Source organism: Sinohyriopsis cumingii, chromosome 7 (genome assembly GCF_028554795.1).
Source record: "Sinohyriopsis cumingii isolate HCF-2022 chromosome 7, ASM2855479v2, whole genome shotgun sequence".
NCBI classification, from domain to species: Eukaryota; Metazoa; Mollusca; class Bivalvia; order Unionida; family Unionidae; genus Sinohyriopsis; species Sinohyriopsis cumingii.
The window spans coordinates 16,559,643-16,578,091 of NC_142967.1; the positions used below are offsets into that span (position 1 = coordinate 16,559,643).

Sequence of the window (18,449 nt, forward strand, 5' to 3'; positions counted from 1 at the left end):
ACTATTTACAGGGTGAAATGCATTTATAGGGACAAAGGTTGGACATGGAACAAACCTAATTACAAGTTATCTATTTCAGGACAACTACTTTTAAAAATGAAAGTTCGTGCCTTCAAGAAAACATTTCATATGCAACCTTTTTATATTTCATAAAATAATGATATTTTTCATACTACAATTACGTCCATTTTGAAGAAAAAGCTCAAACAAAACCAGAAACAAACTATCATATAGGTCAAAGTGTATACTTCTCTTGTTATCCGTCACACGCATTGTTTAAATCTTGTCAGCTACCATTTGGTGCCCAGCGTAGATCTTTCCCATTATGTACTCCTATTCATTCGTAGATCTGTTGCTATATCCATCGTGGTAGGTACACTAATCGATAAGCAGATCAAGTGCGGCCATTGTCTTCTTCCAATGGAAGTACAACGTATGCCATACGAATGGTCACGTTTCCATCGGTGATATCCAATTTTTCTTTCATCGTCCGCGCGTCTTCAATAGCCCTCAAAAGTTTGGAAGAAGTTAATTATGCAGGTGTACTAAACCCGAGACATACAGGAGAGTTCAAACTGTCGAGATACATAGATAGGCACAAAAGACCTCGATCTTTGAATTGGCACTTACGTTTGAGTTCCTCTAACAATGGGTCAAAAATAAGTTCGTAATGAAAACAACTGCTTCAAGCCTTAAATTTCACTGTGTAGGTGTAAGTTGTCGTCCTAAATTTTCTCGAAATTGCTGTCTGAGTCATTTGGATGTTAAAATACTCTTTTAGGTCTATTGAATCCTTTTCCTTCTTGGAGTCACTTTGGTGTGACGGTATGGTGGTGAAAGAGGTCAATGATGTTTTGCTCCTTTTCTTTTTTATCTTGTAGAGTAATTCATCTTTCTCGGCGATTGTCATCGCAATGAAGTGTCTTTCTTGGAAGTCGTCCGTTTTTATACTGGGTGATATCAGTGTCTCTATCATGTAAAGTCTTGTTGTTGACACCTCTTAGCTCCATCCCAGCATATATGGCTGGTTAGAACTTAGAAGTGACACCCTGTTTTTCAAAAAGTGTTTTTGGTGTGGGTTTTCCCTGTCCTCCCGTTTGTGTGTAAGTATTATTGTGTAAAAACAATGATGCGATAAAAAAAAATTGCAGGGTTGCTTTATTTTTTATCTATCAAGTTATTCAGTTTTCTTAGCCCATATAGCTACGTGATGTACTATCTTCTCTGTGTCAGTGCTTACATTGGGCCTGATTTCCATCCTAGTAGCTTAGATTTAGGGTTGTACTATTACTCCATGAGCTAGGTACGGCTATGGAATAATTTCCTTCCTTTTCCCTATAGTTTGTTGTTGCATTCAGTGACTTTGCCAGAGTCGTATGTCCATGTGTGTAAGTATTTGGTGCTTTTGTTGTTGTTGTATATGTTTGTGTTTGGACAGTCTTTTAGGTCAAATTCATGAGAGTTTTAGTCCTTATTTATCCTTATCTTAAAAAGGCCTTTAAAAATAATAAGGTGTATATCTGTTTGCTTTGTATATGTGTGTGTGTGTGTTGTGTGTCTGTAGAAAATATATGCCTTAGCATACGGGGTGGACTTTCGATACTGATGTTGCACAAAAAGGGATTGAAACCATCCATCACGTGGACGTAATGGAAAACATCCTATTTGTTTTAAGTTTTAGACTGATTGTGCCATAGCACATAATGTGTTCACATTCGTGGCATTGGAGTTCTCTCTCATTATAGATAATATGGGAAGCATTCAGATGTTTTGGTTTTATTGGGTTATGCCTTAGTACGTGGTAGTTTTGTCAAATTAGTGTGGATGTATATTGTTGGTGTGTTGGTTTCTTGTGACCAGGATCGTGCTGTTTGCGAATATCCATAAGATATAGTTATAACAATTGCGCATGTAATGTTTGTGTTGTGCCTTAACACTTGTGTATTTATGTTAGTGATTAAATCTTAATTGGTTGGGTTCAGGTTATTACAAAATGTGATTGATCTTAGTATTAAAAGAAAACAGATTGAAAGCTTCCATCACGCGGACGTGATAGAAAACATCCTATGGTCTTGTATCATGTATGATTTATCTATCTGCTTAACAGAATTGTATCTTCTGTTCGTCAGAGAGTGGGAGTGAGTGTGACAGATGAAGATGTTTGATATCATGTGCGCGTGTGTAATTTTTTTCAAGTTGTAATAAAAATTGAAAATTAATTTTTCCGGTAGGTGTATAGCTTTCAAGCCTGTATGATACCTTAGTATCCATACATATTTGGTTCTATGTATAAAGAAACTTTAACATATAGTGGAGAGGCAGGGTTTGTGGTCCTCTGTAGGTGTCAAAGTATGACTTTCCCTTTCCCCACTCCGCCACTATTTGATTGATAGGTAAGGTAAATCTGCTTTTAGGTAATAGAAAATAATTTTTTCAATAATCGGTTAGATAGAATTAGTGTAGAGGTTCATGTTGGGGACCCTTCGGATGTCACAAAGTGACATCCCCATACACGCAATCCCGCCACCAAGTCTGGTAAACCATAATAACTATTAGAATATTTGATGTTATCCCCAAAAAAGTGATTTTAGATTTGTGGTGAATAATTTGGATTTGGAGTCGTGTCATTATTGTAATGAGAGTTGAAAGCAATAGAGGAGAAATTCATACTGGGGTCCCTTAGGATGTCATTAAGTGACCTCCCCATATATGATACCCTTCCGCCATGGATGGTTTTAAATTGACCAGATTACTTTTTTGGTTGTTAAGAGGTCGGATACATGCATAATATATGTATCTGAAGACGGGTGCAGTGACGGATATCTCTATTCGCAGGTGCAGTTCGTCCTGTATAGGAAGAAAGAAATATGTTCTTGTTATTGTATTTGTCTGAGTAGTGAGACCATTCGGTAACCAGCTGGTATTATGAAGTAGGATTGAAATTTTCCATCACGCGGACGTGATTGAAAACATCCCACATTTAGACTATCATCATGTAGTCATTTTAGGCAAAGTATGATCTGGTTTTATTGAAATAGCCATACGGTTCACCAGATTTCTCTGGTGTTCTTAGAACCAGCCCTTTGGGGCTCTCCAGAGCATACATAATGTTTTTTGTAGCAGGGAGCAATTAAAACATATAATTCTGAAGCCCATTTTTTATCCTTCTTTCTTCTATTATGTTATAGATAAAATTTATTATGTCCATATATAATTGTTTGTCATTGATTTCATTTGCGTAAAGCAGGTTGTTATCGTTAAAATTCCTGTGTTTCCTAATTATTTTGTTTTTAATTGATTGTCTTTGAGTAGTAAATAAATTGCAGTCCATTATCATGTGATATTTGCTATCTACTGCTGATTGACATAAAAGGCATTTAGGTAGGTGTGGTATGAAATTTCTTTGGTGGGTTACTACTCCTGACCACCATACATTGTGTAGATATAAATATATATTTGCTTGTTTATTGGAGTCTCTGATTTCTTTATAATTTTTCCAAATAGTGTCCAATCAACTTCTCTAACTTTGGTTTCCACATTATTCGGTTTCAATTTCATTTTTGTTGGTTAATTTCCATACATTAGGAGTTGTTTTGAATTTTGTAATGGTTAGGGATATTTTAAATAAACATCTTGGAGTTCTGCGTGAAATTTGAAGGTTAATGTTTTAGTATATATCAGTCCTATGATTGAAATGTCTGCCGAACCAGAAAATATATATACCTTGCCAAAAATAAATTGGATTTGGTGTAAGGCTATATAATCTTTGCATAATATTGATATGTTGTTTTTGTGAAAGGTCAGGTAGACCTTGTCCGCCTAGCTCAGGTTTTCTTTGTAAAGTATGTTTTGCAATTTTATGGACTTTTCTCCATAGAAATGTCATGTGATGGAGACAAGTTTGTCAATATATAATTTGTCAAACTCATTAAATTCACACCAGACAGAGCTATATAAGTAGGATTTTGCAATTTGGATTTTGTGTGCAAAACTTATCTTTCTATCAGTTCAAATTTCTATATATTTATCTAATTTTTTTCTTTACTTGTAACAAGTTGAGAATTTTATTATCCTTTCCTAGTATTATACCTAGAGCTTTAACTTGATGTCTTAATTGTTTGGTGGGAAGGCCAATAGGATTGTCTTTCCATTTCCCTATTAGGAGAAGTTCCGTTTTAGTTTCTTTTATTTTCAAGCCCGAGGCCTTTCCGAAAAATTTATATTGATTTATTAAATGAGTATATGATGTTTTAGTTGTAATAATGTTTGAGCAATCATCCGCATGTTGAAAAGTTTTGCACTCTGTAGTCATATTTGGAATGTTAATGCCTTTTATATTATTGTCTTGCTGAATAGCATTGTGTAAAGCTTCAAGACCTATAACATATAGTAACATTGAAATGGGACAGCCTTGCCTAACATATCTTGAGATTTTGAAAGATTTGGTTTGAGCCCCATTTGTTTGTACTTTTGAGTTTATGTCAAAATATAAAGTATGTAAAGTCTTGTACTCTGGAAGTGCACTGATAGCACAAAGTTTTCCATGGCGTTAGTACATAAACAGTTATGATGTGGTACTGCATTGGTGATTTGAGGCACAGAATCGCACTCGAGTTTCTCATTTTACTTGAGTCTCTCGCTTGATACATGCTGTGTGAAAGGTCTCATCATTTTAGCTTGGCGTTTGTTCTCGCAATGAAGTATCGGTAATGGAAGTTTTCCCCGTTGTATGCTGACCACATGTCATACATGTTTCTGGTAGACGATTGGATACATTTTTTTCCAAAGTCCGACTGATGATTTGGTGTGTGGCTAAACGTGCAATCTTGTGCGGATAGTTGGTGGTCCTAATTAATTAATTAAGCGCAAAGTTTTGCCTCCTACGGACTTGTAACATTCCATTTTACCTTACGATTCCCGAGGAACGCTGAAGCTTCGCTTGTGTCGCACTTGTGTCAAAATATGCAAACAAAATCAACCTTGTCATCACACTCATGAAGAACGAGCATTGACAGGAACGTGTGTCAATGTAGAATTGTTTAATGATCTGGACCTGGGATACCAATTATTAGAAGTGTACAAATATTACCACTTTCCCCAGACAAAACAGTACCACAAGGATGACGAGACTCGGAAAGAAATTTTCGCGGAATACGTGGATGCTTTTTTAAAACTGAAACAAGAAGCCAGCTGGTATCCATCCTAGTGTCAAAACACCGAAGACCAAAATAAACTCAAAGAGAAGTACTTTGACCAGGATGGCATCACTTTAGATCACGTAAAGAAAAACGAAGGACGGCGATCGTTTGACAAAGTGATATTGACTTGTTTGTGGGGGGAAGTGGCACAACGACTGTGTTTACCCAAGACGGAGTATCTGACAGAACCTTTCCGTTACTTCCAGATGATTCACGACAAAATACATGAAACACGTGGATGAATTTAGAAATGTCATCATTGCGGCTTACGTGATAGCCCATGCAGGCGTAAAAATTGCCCGAAGCCTTACACCAAGTAGATCTTGTGAAGTATTTTGACAAGGACAGTTGCATCTACATTGATTGCCTTGGTCACCGTCATTCTAAAATTGAAAGTGGTCGTTTAGGAGCCTGGATAGACGAGCTCACCGACGACAAGATTCTAAATGTTTCTAGTGGCGGTCCCAAACATTACGGTTACAAATATCGGGACCAAAGAGGAGAAGTGCACACGGAGTGCAAAGTCAAAGGATTAACTCTAAATCATCGCATTTGTCGAGTGGTGAACTTCTGCGTGTTGAAAGAATACTTGAAATCTGGAGAGGATCAACTTTTTAAAGTGACCACCTACTATCCGCACAAGATTGCACGTTTAGCCACACAACAAATCGTCAGATTGCCTTTGGGAAAAATGTATCAAATCGTGTAGCAGAAGCAAGTACGACATCCCATCCACTTCACTTTACCGTATGGACACGTCGACATTGGTCAGCTTATAAAGGGGAAAACTTCCATTACCGATACTTCATCAAGCTGAGAAACGCCAAGCTACAAAGATGAGTTCTTTCACACAGCAAGTATCGAGCAAGAGACTCAAGTCAAATGAGGAACTTAGGTGAGATCCTGTGCCTCAAGATCACATCACCAATGCAATACCACATGATAGTTGTTTATTTACTAACGCCATGGAAAACTATGTGCAACCAGTGCGACTTCCAGATTACAAGACATTATTTTATGGAGACACTGATATCACTCAGTATAAAAAAGGGATGACATCCAAGAAAGACACTTCTTTGCGAGGACTAACGCCGAGAAAGATGAATCACTCTACACAGATGAAAAAAACGAAGTAACAACCATTTTTACCTATTTCACCACCATATCGTCACAGCAAAGTGCGTCCAAGAAGGAAAAGGATTCAGTAGACCTAAAGGAGGATTTTAGAATCGAAATGACTCAGACAGACATTTCGAGAAAATTTAGGACGACAAAACTTACACCTACACGGTGAAATTTAAAGACTTTGCGCCTGACATTTCACCCGAGGAAACACAGTTTTCATTACGGACTTATTTGACTCACTGTTAGAATAACTCAAATGTCAGTGCCAAGTCTAAGATCGAGGTCGTTTGAGCCTATCTATGTATCACCTGCATGTTTCGGGTTTAGTACACCTGCATAATTAACTTCTTCCAAACTTTTGAGGGCTATAGAAGACGTGCAGACGATGAGAGAGAAATTTGACATCACCCATGGAAAAGTGACCATTCATATGGCATACGTTGTACCTCCATTAGACGAAGACAATGACTGTACTTGATCTGCTTATCGATAAGTGTACCTACCACGATGGACATACTAACAGATCTACGAATGAAAGGGAGTACGTGATTGGAAACATCTACGCTAGGACACAAATGTCAGCCGATAACAAGAGAAGCAAAAACTTTGAACTATATGAGCTTTTTCTTCAAAATGGAAATTAATTGTAGCATGAAAAATATCATTATTTTACGAAATATAAATACCTTTTATATGAAGTGTTTTTGAAAGCATGAACTTTCATTTTTAAAAGTAGTTTTCTAGAATAGATAACTTGTAATTAGGTTTGTTCCATGTCCAAATTTGTATATCTTAAATGGATAGTGCGTAGAGCAAAGCACAGGCCAGAGAAGCCCATGTATTGAATAAATGTTTTGTACTCATACAGTAGACTTTTCTTTTTGGAGTCTCTATTCTGTCTGTGAGCCTTTCTTTGGAACATCTCTGTCTTCTTTGCTGTGTGTTTCCGTCTTCTTTGCTTGGATGTGTGTTTGTTTGTTTCTGTATGTCTATGATAGAGACTATCAACCTTTGTCCCTATAAATGCATTTCGCCCTGTAAATAGTTTTCTACCCCATAAACCCCAAGTCCCGTCGCACATGCCCTTCTGGGCGCACGCGACGTAAATCCAATCATTCAATCAAAACCCCATGACGTTACCCATTTTCAGTTCCCTTTGACACCAGGTGCCATTCCCATGTTAAATTCCCCTTTGTCGCTTTATTCCTTTTCACCTAATTTCAATGACAAGTCTGCTCATTTTCCCAGTGAAAATGTCTGTTTCTGATTTTAGAAGAAGAAACAAAATACAACAGAAAAACAAAACAAATTACCTCCCAGGGCCCCGCCGCAAATTCACCTGATAAACAAAGATAAGTCACGGCTTCCATGTTCGCCATGTTCATCGTGTGATATAGTTTTACTTGAAGTCATAAGAACCGTTTATAAATGTCTGATATTTTAAAGAAGTCAATGAAATAAAATAAAAAGAGGCGATTATATTCTTGAAATTGACCATCCCGCTAAAAGTCAGAAACTTTAACGGATTATAAGTATTGTAAAGTTAGGCATTTCCCACAGTCGTCCATGCGTCACTGACGTAATATCATTCGACTATAGAATGCACATCCTCCAAATGCGTCATTGGTGTACTGCAATATCATTTGACTATATACTGTAAGCCTCCACAGCCTCACTGTTGTAATGCAATATCATATAACAAAAGAATGCACAGCCTCCACACGAGTCATGGATGTACGGCAACGTCATTTGACAAAAGAAAGTACAGCCTCCACGTGAGTCACTGATGTACTGCAACGTCATTCAAACATTGGATGTACAGCCTCCACACGCGTCACCGTTGTACTCCAATGTCACTTGACTACACAATGTACAGACTACACATAAATCACTGATGTACTGCAATATCATTTGCTACATATTGTACAGCCTCTACATGCGTCAGTGGTGTAAGGTAACATCATTCGACAATACGATGTATAGCCTCCCCATTATCAGTGATATACTGTCACGTCATTTGACTATAGAATGTACAACCTCAGCATGCGACACTGATGTACTGAAATATCATTTGACTATAAAATGTACAGCCTCTACACGCGTCACTGAAGTATTGCGACATCATTTGATTATAAAATGTGGAGCCTCCACATGTGTTAATCATGTACTGCAACGCAAGTTGACAATAGAATGTACTGCCACCAAATGAAACACCGATGTACTGCACTCTCGTTTGACTATAGACGTACAGCCTACACATACATCACCGATGTACTGCACTCTCATTTGACCCTAGACGTACAGCCTCCACATGCATCACTGATGTACTGCACTCTCATTTGACTATAGACGTACAGCCTACACATACATCACTGATGTACTGCACTCTCATTTGAATATGGTCTTTCAGCCTTTCATGAGTCACTGATGTACTACAGTATCATTTCACTATAGAATGTACAGCCTCCACAAAAGTCAATGATGTACCGCATCATCATTTGACAACAGAATGTACAGCCTCCATATGTGTCACTGGGTTACTGCAGTCTTCTCCTGAGTCACTGATGTACTGCAACATCATTTGACTATAGACTTGCAGCCTCCACATTAATCACTGATGTACTGCATCATCGTTTGACTATAAAATGTACAGCCTCCACATGAGTCTCTGTGAATCGCAACATAGTTTGACTACAGAATGTACAAATTTCCACATGCGTCACTGGTTTACTGCCATATCATATTAACTACAGAATAACAGCCTCCACACGCGTCACTGGTTGACTGACATATCATTTGACAACAGAATGCAAGCCTACTCATGCGTCACTGGTGTATGGCAACATCATTTGACTATTGAATGTACAGCCCCCATATGAGTCATTGATGTACCTCAACATCATCTGACTATAGTTTGTATAGCCTCTACATGCGTCACTGGTTAACTGCAATATCATTTGAATACATTAAGTACAGCCTCCTCTTGCGTCACTGATGTACGGCAACATCATTTGTCTATAGAATGTACTGCCTCCTCATGTGCCGCTGATTACGGCAATATCATTTGACTATAGAATTTACAGCCTACATATTTTTTGGTTTTGCATATGACTTAAAAAGGCTGCATTTTCTCAGAAACTATGGCCTTTGAGATGTGAGACAGGCCCATCATGAACTAGTGAAGGCAGGAATCAAGGTAGTAAGTTGGCTACCGTGCAGTACTGGCGATCCACATGGTGCCGGTTTGAATTCTAGCATCACCTCAGCCCGTGTCTGAAAGATTGGTTTGTCCTTGCCCAAGACATTTATTCCAATTGTATGTGAACTAAATAACGTACTTTTGTATGTTGGCCATGCAACGCCGAACCAAACCAGACTTGGATAGAGCTTATAACTATGTTAAATGATCGCCTTAATACCAAATCTACCCAGTTTGCGCAGTTCTGCTTGTTTAGTGCTTGGAAAACATGGTGCTGCCAACTAAAAGTAGTACTAATTATTCTCATTGACGTATAGGTTTAAGAACAAGACTCAATTTTCCTAGAATGTAAACATGCTCAGAGGATCTAATATATTTTTTTCTTAGTTTGAACAGTCTGACTTTAGGTTATGTACAATTCGTTTGATTATGTCAATGGGATAATGAGAGAGAGCGAGATCATCACTTGGCATTGCCAACCCCATAACTAATTATGGTTAAGATGTGTGCAGTTGACTTTTCGTCTGTTTGCTTACATTGTGATATGCGTTCGTGATTAACAATGGGCTGAAATGATCCCAGGTTACTGACATGTTATCTCGTCTGCGCAACAGTATGGCCGCTCGCTAGATTCCCAATCGTATCTTGTACCTGATCTTCAGTCTTGCTTAATTATTGTCACTATAATTCATTGGGTAGCACTAAATCATCCAATGCAGCTGTCCCAGTTTACTATTATGCCACTTGGGAATGCAACTTTAACTGAAGGTAACACGTTTACAAACAATGCAGTGAGGACATCTGAAAATTTAAAACTTTTGGCACCTGTCGTTTGTTATTCTGTTCGCAACGAATCAGTCAGAGAAGTCAAATTTTGAGGATTATCACATGAATTAATGGATTACGACCCGTGCGATACAACGCTCGCTATGCTAATGGCACGCTTTACAAAGTTGGAATTGCTTTCACTACAAGCCATTGAAACACATTTTATTGCAATTACACATACAAAGGGATCTCACTGCAAGTTCGACCAACTTAGTTTCGGTCATCTCACAACAGGCAAGAATGAAACACAAATTGTTCTCATCAGGGTATATACAAAGTACACACCTTATCAAGCTTGAAAAAAGTTGAAAAGCATGGAAACCAGACGTCATATTTAATAACACTAACAATTACATTTTTCTAATATAACCATACTCTTTACAGGTTGTTCTTCGGCGTTTCTGTTTTTTGTGATCAGCATTACTACGGCCACGACTGCTCCATCAAATGTGTCGGCCAAAACGGGTGTGATGGTCACTACAGTTGTGATGATAAAGGCAAAAAGGTGTGTCGTCCCGGATGGTCAGGTCCCGAGTGTACTGAACAGATAAACGAAGGCGAAGCGGATTGTCGCGTCTACAATGGTAAACTAAGAACAGCAAAACCTCGATCTCATTTTTCAAACCAGACTGATTGTAAGATTTCAAAGTACTAGCACAGAGATATGGTCACGGATCACACATTCAATTTTTAAATGAACTATGCCTGTGTTTTAATTACCACTAATTTACTTAGACAATATCATTTACTGAGCGCTTTTACAAATCAGCAATGATAGCACTTCTTTTGACTTCACATTTCTGAAAGAGTTTAACATGCATGGATAGGATTCTAAAACTGACCATGTCTGATGTCTCTTCACGTCGAATACTTTTTATATTTTACAGCCACTAGTCAGAAAATATGTTCCTACAATAAGAGTAATTCAACAGCAGTCTAACTTTAAGTGTTACGCACAGAATTTTCATACACAGTCACCTTCTTGATCCTTTCACTTTAATGCTTTACTCTGAAAAATCCTTTGCACCTTTCTGAAGCTTCTAAACATTGTAAGCGAAAAAATGAAAATAACACTTCAGTACAACATATTTAAATGTAAAGAACGTGAATGGGGAAGGATACAGTGAAAACTGACATCCACCAGCTAAACAAATCATGGACAAGTTACTCAAAATAGGTTCCTGATGTGCAAGATAAATATTGTATGCCTCGATATATGGAGGATCTAAAAAGGGTAATGATTTATCATTGACTTTATGAAACGAGTCGAATAATGTCCAGCATTTACGAGCCTTGGCGAAAACGAGCTGGACTTTAATCAACGAGTTTCATATATTTAATATTAAATCTGTACCCATTTGAGATTCTTTTCATCCCATATTTTTTATTGTAAAGGAAATAAATAGAAAGAAGAAATAATGTCATTCATTCTTACTCAGTCGATGTACCTTTCATTTAATGTGCTTAATAAAAATCCCAAACTAGTGTCGAATATTTGTTCAGTTTTATAAACAATACAATTTAAAATCAAATTTTCTGTTATAAATTCAAATAAAAAGAGTAATTGTCCTTCAGAATGAATAATTAAATGACTCAGAGAACATTGTTTCTCAATACAGAATGTGTATGGAATTGCCGTGTGTTATGACATAGTTTGTTTCATTGACGTTAGACCACCATTATTACAATGTTGATACCTAAAGTTAGTCACTTTCAGTACTGGAAGTTGTTGGATATTCATGTGAGAGGATTATTACTGGATGAAGAAGTTCCATATTTACTGTAATGTATGTGTGACCAGATATTTGCATTAGCTGAATTTCGAACAGGAGACAGTGGGAGATGCATCACATAGGATACATCAGTCTTAGATCGTTTGAGCTATTTTATCGAGCAAAATATTGTGGATTGAAGGACCTAAAATTCTGTTAGTAGAGAGGCCGGTTTATGTTTATATTCTTCTATAAACACAGGTGAGTTTATTTGCTTCTAGAAGTTAACATTTAAACAACTCTTTTATATAGGGTACATTCCATGATACAGGATTACCGCCCACCAATCCCCTCATGCATGCCATCAATGGACATTACCCTTAATTTTAGTTGTTGTTGTTATTGTTGTTTGGTGGTTTAATGCCATTTTTCATGATAATACTGGCCACGACGAGCCCCAGTAGGGTAAAATTCGCCCTATTCAGAAAGAACTGACCTTTATTTCTCAATTCCGTTTTGGTCAGTCGATTCTAAAAATGGCCGCAAAAATATTCATAACATTGGTATATAAAACAAACGTTTTCCAGAAGGTGGGGTGAAGAAATTTTCCCACGATCGCAGCAAATAAATAAAGAGAATACTGCACAAGCATTTCAATGGCTTATAAGGCCCAATCAGAATCATATAAAGTGATATGTTAACGTGTTGCCATATCAAAAATATTAAACTGCACACGCTATATGGTAAATTATAATGATTCATTTAAGAAGATTCACCAAGACATGGAAATTTCCAAACAACATGACGATTTTTAATCTCTCCCACCCCATGGTTTGTTTCCACATATTAGAGACTAAGGAAAAAACTGCGTGGGGTGGTGGTTATAGAGTGTGAACTGACTATGACAAAAATATGCCAGTGCGAAGCCAAATCTAAAACATTGGTAAAATATAAATGATAAACAATACTTTTGATAATATAAACCTGTACAGTGCAATGACTGTTACAGTGTTAAAAAGGTTATGCATTAAAACCAGCTCGAAACGTTTTTGGAAAACTTAGACAATCAAGCAGTGAGACCTTTTGAAAGCAAGGAGCTACATACATTTAATAGTTTATAAAATGTTTATAGCATTTAATAGTTTATAAAATGTTTATAGCACTTCCTTTCATACTAAGTAATACTCTTTGCAGTTCATTTTATGACAATGGACTGAAGAAAGTCAGAAAGAGTTGGTATTTTCCGTCTTCATTATCTTCCTCATCGTTTTCTTCAGCCAGAAATGTTCGTTGAATTTTGTCACAAGTCTTCTTTATTTTGATGGAGGTATAGGAAAACATTTTGTTTTTCGAGAATATTGTTCAACATTTAAATATATTTAAAAAATGTCAGACATTATAGCAATCGTATGATTGTAGATCTCTACTATAATACGTCTGCTTAAACATTCCGTCATGCCAGTTGGTTTTACGCCTGCACTTTTACGAAGTCAAAAATCTTTCAAAAGTAGCTAACTGAACGTAGGTTTGGACATGTCATGCATAGATCTTTCTGATTCCGAGAGAAGCAGTCACAATAGGGAAGGAAATATCTTTCAGATACAAACCAATTTTGTTGCAAAAACAAAGAAATAATAAAATAATGTCTTCCTAGCGGCCTCGTGTTCAGATATTACAAAATACATTAGAACTGTGATATTTGAGCTTCAGTAATCCGTATTTTTTTGTCTATCCAAACCAACGTCATGTTTGCAGAATGTTTCTAACTAATACGAACTAGATTGCTCGAGCCATTCCCATATACTCGGACTGGTTTGAATCATCATGTTTCTACTACCTCCTAAGATTTTGACACTAGCACACTGGGTGCGTTTTAGTCTAATCTAAATCTTCCAAGCAATTTAGCAAGAAAACTGAACCATTCCTTTGAACGGGAGTGGGCAAAATACGGCCCGCAGGTCACTTCCGGCAGTAGCCTGGTTGTATCCGTTCATTTTTATATTATAAGATGTGGCTTTAAGAATCATTTATCGGGTCCGCGCCCTGGTGGAAGTAGCAATGCATGCTATAGAAGATTATAACGCTCTGATTCCGGGTTACGGACTTGTGCTGATGCCTAGGAATGATATATCATACTAGCTAGTCGTCATTAAATTCCAGGAACGTACTAACGGAAGGGGTGGGCGGTCTTTAGGTGCCAAAACCACGTGCGCTAGAGGTCCTGGTGCACCAAACCCCTTTGGGCCTTCATAGTCGCCCCATGCGCTACTTACCCTAAGTGCGCCACTGTTCCATTCCACTACATTCGATCAGCAAAATTTGATTTTAAAGCAGTTCTTGAGAATTCAGAATTTAATCTTAATATTTAATTATCTATTCTTACTATTGTACCTTTTATTATTCTCTATACCAGATCGACCAGATTTCGGAGCAAGTTCATGGACTGGAACATATAATTGCTCCATACAGCAGGCTGATCCAATCGCATTAAACCTGACAAAGACGGATGGAAATATTACCGTTGATGGTTATGTTACATTTGGTAACATTCAGACATTAATCACAGGAACATTCGCTCATGTTGCCAAGCTCCTTGTCGTTCAAACTCCAAGCAACCTACAGTTTCCAATAATGGGGTTCTTCTACACCAGTGCTGAGTTGAATTTACTTCTTACAACGCCCACAACCTTTGACGGATCCATTGCATTTCTGAGTGATACCAGACGTATTTGTGGCGTTCATATTTCCAGACAAGATGGTGATTTATAAAACAATTTTCTCAATAATAATAATAATAATAATAATAATAATAACAATAATAATAATAGTCATCATCATCATCATCATCATCATCATTATTATCATCAAAAGCAAGAATGACAACAACATCACCATCATCAAGCAGAGAAAACTAGGTGTCAATTAATTTACTTAACAGCAACCTTGTGTCAAGTAATAATGCTTGTTCATTAGATAAAACCATTTTGATATTGCAACTTATGTGAAGATCTTAACTAATTTATTCATATCTTAACTAATTTATTTATATCTTAACTAATTTATTTATATCTTAACTAATTTACTTATATCTTAACTAATTTATTTACAGTTTATTTCGGTGGCTGCAGTTTTCGAGGAAGCTGTATAAGATATGGAACGAACAGAAATGATTACTACTGCTGTTGTTATATTGGTATGTATAAAGCAGCTACTTTTCTTGAAAAATCAAATTGCTCGTTTCTATTTGTTAGGTACATTAATGTGAATTTAGTAAAAGGTAATTGAATTCCTTTAAATCATAATTTCTAATCGAAGTAAAATATCAGATAAACATGAATCACTCCCAGTTCGGTATTATTCGATTTAACAGCTCAGTCAAGTCATTAGGGTTTTGCCTACCTTCCACCTCTGAATTTTAACAGCCTAAAAATTCGAACCAGCCCCTCGATACATCTGAATTCTAATAGCCTAAAAATTCGAACCAGCCCCTCGATACATATTTTATCATGCAATATATGAAATACATCAGTCTTGAAAAACGCTATGATATGATGGAATAAATAGTTGCTATAATGTATGATGACATTTAGTGCAGGAAATGAATGTGTTTCGATTTCACGAGAAATTGATGTTGAAATGGCCAATGGAATTTAGATACTTAAAAAGATTGAAAAGATTTGTTTACACAGCGTAAGTGGAAACTGTGTCAAATTTTGCCTTGCAGCAAGAGCTTTTTTAAAAGGAAAGATCCTACTTCTATATGATGAATTGCTTTGAAAAATTAACTGTTATTAAACTGTAGCAGTTTATCTTTCATGTGACAGTTGATACCAAGTGCTTCATAAAAAATTGCTTCAAAAATTGTTGTTACTTCAAGGAGGATTAAAACAGGTAATTAAGTCCAATTCAGGTCTCTGTAAACATTCTGATATATATATATATATATATATATATATATATATATATATATATATATATATATATATATATATATATATATATATATATATATATATATATATAAAATCATATACCCACACAAAAACAAATCTATGGTCTTAAACTACGTAACAGAAAGATGCAAGCCCGACAAGTTAAGTGAAATCAACAAAATAATTTACTTCTATACAATCTAAGGTGTAAATTGAAACTGGACTTACATTATTGTGAATTAAAGTCAAAATCATCCTAAATGTTCTGACACAAGTACAAAAGTATAGAATGTTCCGAAAGAATTCCAATAGTCTTGATTGTGCTGATCTAGAAAATGGTCTTGAATGTTCTGATGCTCCAAATGTCAAGATCGTCTGCTTACCAGTAGTCTTGAATGACATGATTTACCAACAGTTTTGAATGTGCTGCTGTTCAACAATGATGTAATGAGGAATGTTTTTGAATGAGTTTTTAATAATCCCAAAGTAGTGTTGTAACCCCAAAAGTAAATAAGCCCTTTTTAAGTCCAATTAATAATTTGAATAAATAAATAATTCCTATCAAATTATTACTGGAAACAACTTAAGAATAAAAATTTGATTATATGTACAATTAAAATATTTCTCTTTTTTAGGGTTTACCGGTAACAACTGTGAAACTCGATTTGAAGGACCTGTACTTGGCTAACACGAAGTATCATACAAGTTTAAGTCTGTATGGCACTTATACTTTAAATCAAGGTTACCGTTAATAAAGAACAAATAAAAATAATATTTATGTGGTTGTTTTCTAAATAATATTTTCTCCCACTTAATTCAGACAACTATGTAAGGTACAAAACATTTCGAATGCGTTCAGACTTTTATAAAGGCGATTCGGGTTTGAATCCTTTGGACTGCTTAAGATATTAATTTGCCAAGTCTTAATATTTACTGGTTTACTGAAAATTAATACTACGCTGTATAATATCATTCTTGTGCAATCAATAATGAGAATTTTAGTTTTGTATAAATTAAGATCATGTTCAAGGTAATTTTGGTCTGTAAAACTAACACTCTGTCTATCTATCTCTCTAGTTATGGTAAAATGTTCAGTTTTTATCTTTTCTTTTGTATGTAACTATATGCGTGAAGCAAACAAAAGCAATGAAAAAGAAAAGATCTTAAAACGAGCACTGTTTTAAATCTAATTTATTGAACTAGTTTACCTTTTGTAGTAAGTCATGGCGTATGTGGTTTTTCCTCAGGCTATAAATATTGTTTGAAAAGCTATTTGATGTTTGTGTTGGTTTTGTTCTGTTCTACTTCATGGAAATGTTAAAACATGTAATAATGTAACATTTACTGAATTTTGTTTTCTCTGTATAAATATAATTAGAAAACAAATATTATATTGTCGAACTTATAACTGAAGGAAACAATCACACTCAAAAAGGTCTTATGCAAGGTGCCATTTTAAATTAAATTTATTTAATGAGTTTATTATTTGTGATATGTAGCAAGTCATGGTGTGTTGAAATTCTAAATAACTTAACAAGTTTTCTTAGCTTTATTAAAAGGAGCATCGTGCTAAATATTTCATTCATAAATATACCTCTCTTGGTTAAATTTGTTTTATCTCCTCAACACAACTGAGTTTAAATGTCTTAGCCCCTTTCCATAGACCAAACTTTGTAATCCACTTATAATTTTGAAGAAATTAATATTTCCATGCTGCTATTTCTTGTCACGATTGGTTATATTATGAAAAAGATGCGATGTAAATTTATATTCTATCATATATAACTGTATTTGACAGAAACAGGTAGCACCAAGATCTTCACCTTTATCAAATTGTTTTCAGGGATCTCAAAAGAAAAGTGGTGATCACGTCGTATAATATTCGTTGCATTTTCAGTCTTCGTGTTTAAGTAGAGATATGCTTGATTTAATTGGTAAACCTACTGGGTCTTCAGCATTCATGACGCCATTCACCTGAAAGTTTCATAGACAGAGAATCACACAATGAATCAGACTTAGTTTCTTCGGATATTTAAGACGAAATTTGCAATTTATACTAACTGTGTATTGAGAGAGCTAAGGACATTTTATAATCCAATAACACTCCATTGCTGTGTACGTTTCATTTGCTACGTTAGGGGTTAGGGACATTTGAATAATGTGTTTATAATTTGAAACAAGTGCCGATATTTTCCTTTTTAATACTATATCAGACATTTAATGACTTGTTATTTAACCACAATTTTATTTTTTCGATTAAATAGATGCTAATCGTGATTTTATATCGCGGTACTAAAATGTCGTGTTTCCGGACTTATGACGTTATTTGGGTGTTTAAATCTTGTACTGGGTGAGTGGACATACAATTAGATATATAGATTACAATTGTCTGATACGCAGAAAGTTAGATGGATTGTTGTAATTTGGACGGACGGAGAGAGAGAGAGATTCACTG

The 18,449-nt window shown here is 35.8% G+C and overlaps 1 protein-coding gene across 2 annotated transcripts in view; it reads left to right on the forward strand.

The window, feature by feature from the left end:
- The window catches only part of LOC149794780 (uncharacterized), a 35,430-nt gene extending 18,658 nt beyond the window's left edge, over positions 1-16,772 (forward strand). For both annotated transcript variants that reach the window (XM_089964427.1, XM_089964428.1), the window contains exons 5-8: positions 10,735-10,934; positions 14,476-14,820; positions 15,172-15,255; positions 16,630-16,772. In XM_089964427.1, the coding sequence (XP_089820553.1) occupies positions 10,735-10,934; positions 14,476-14,820; positions 15,172-15,255; positions 16,630-16,682 (682 nt within the window). In that variant the 3' untranslated portion in view covers positions 16,683-16,772. The remainder of the gene's footprint in view (positions 1-10,734; positions 10,935-14,475; positions 14,821-15,171; positions 15,256-16,629) is intronic.
- The last annotated feature ends 1,677 nt before the right edge of the window (positions 16,773-18,449 follow it).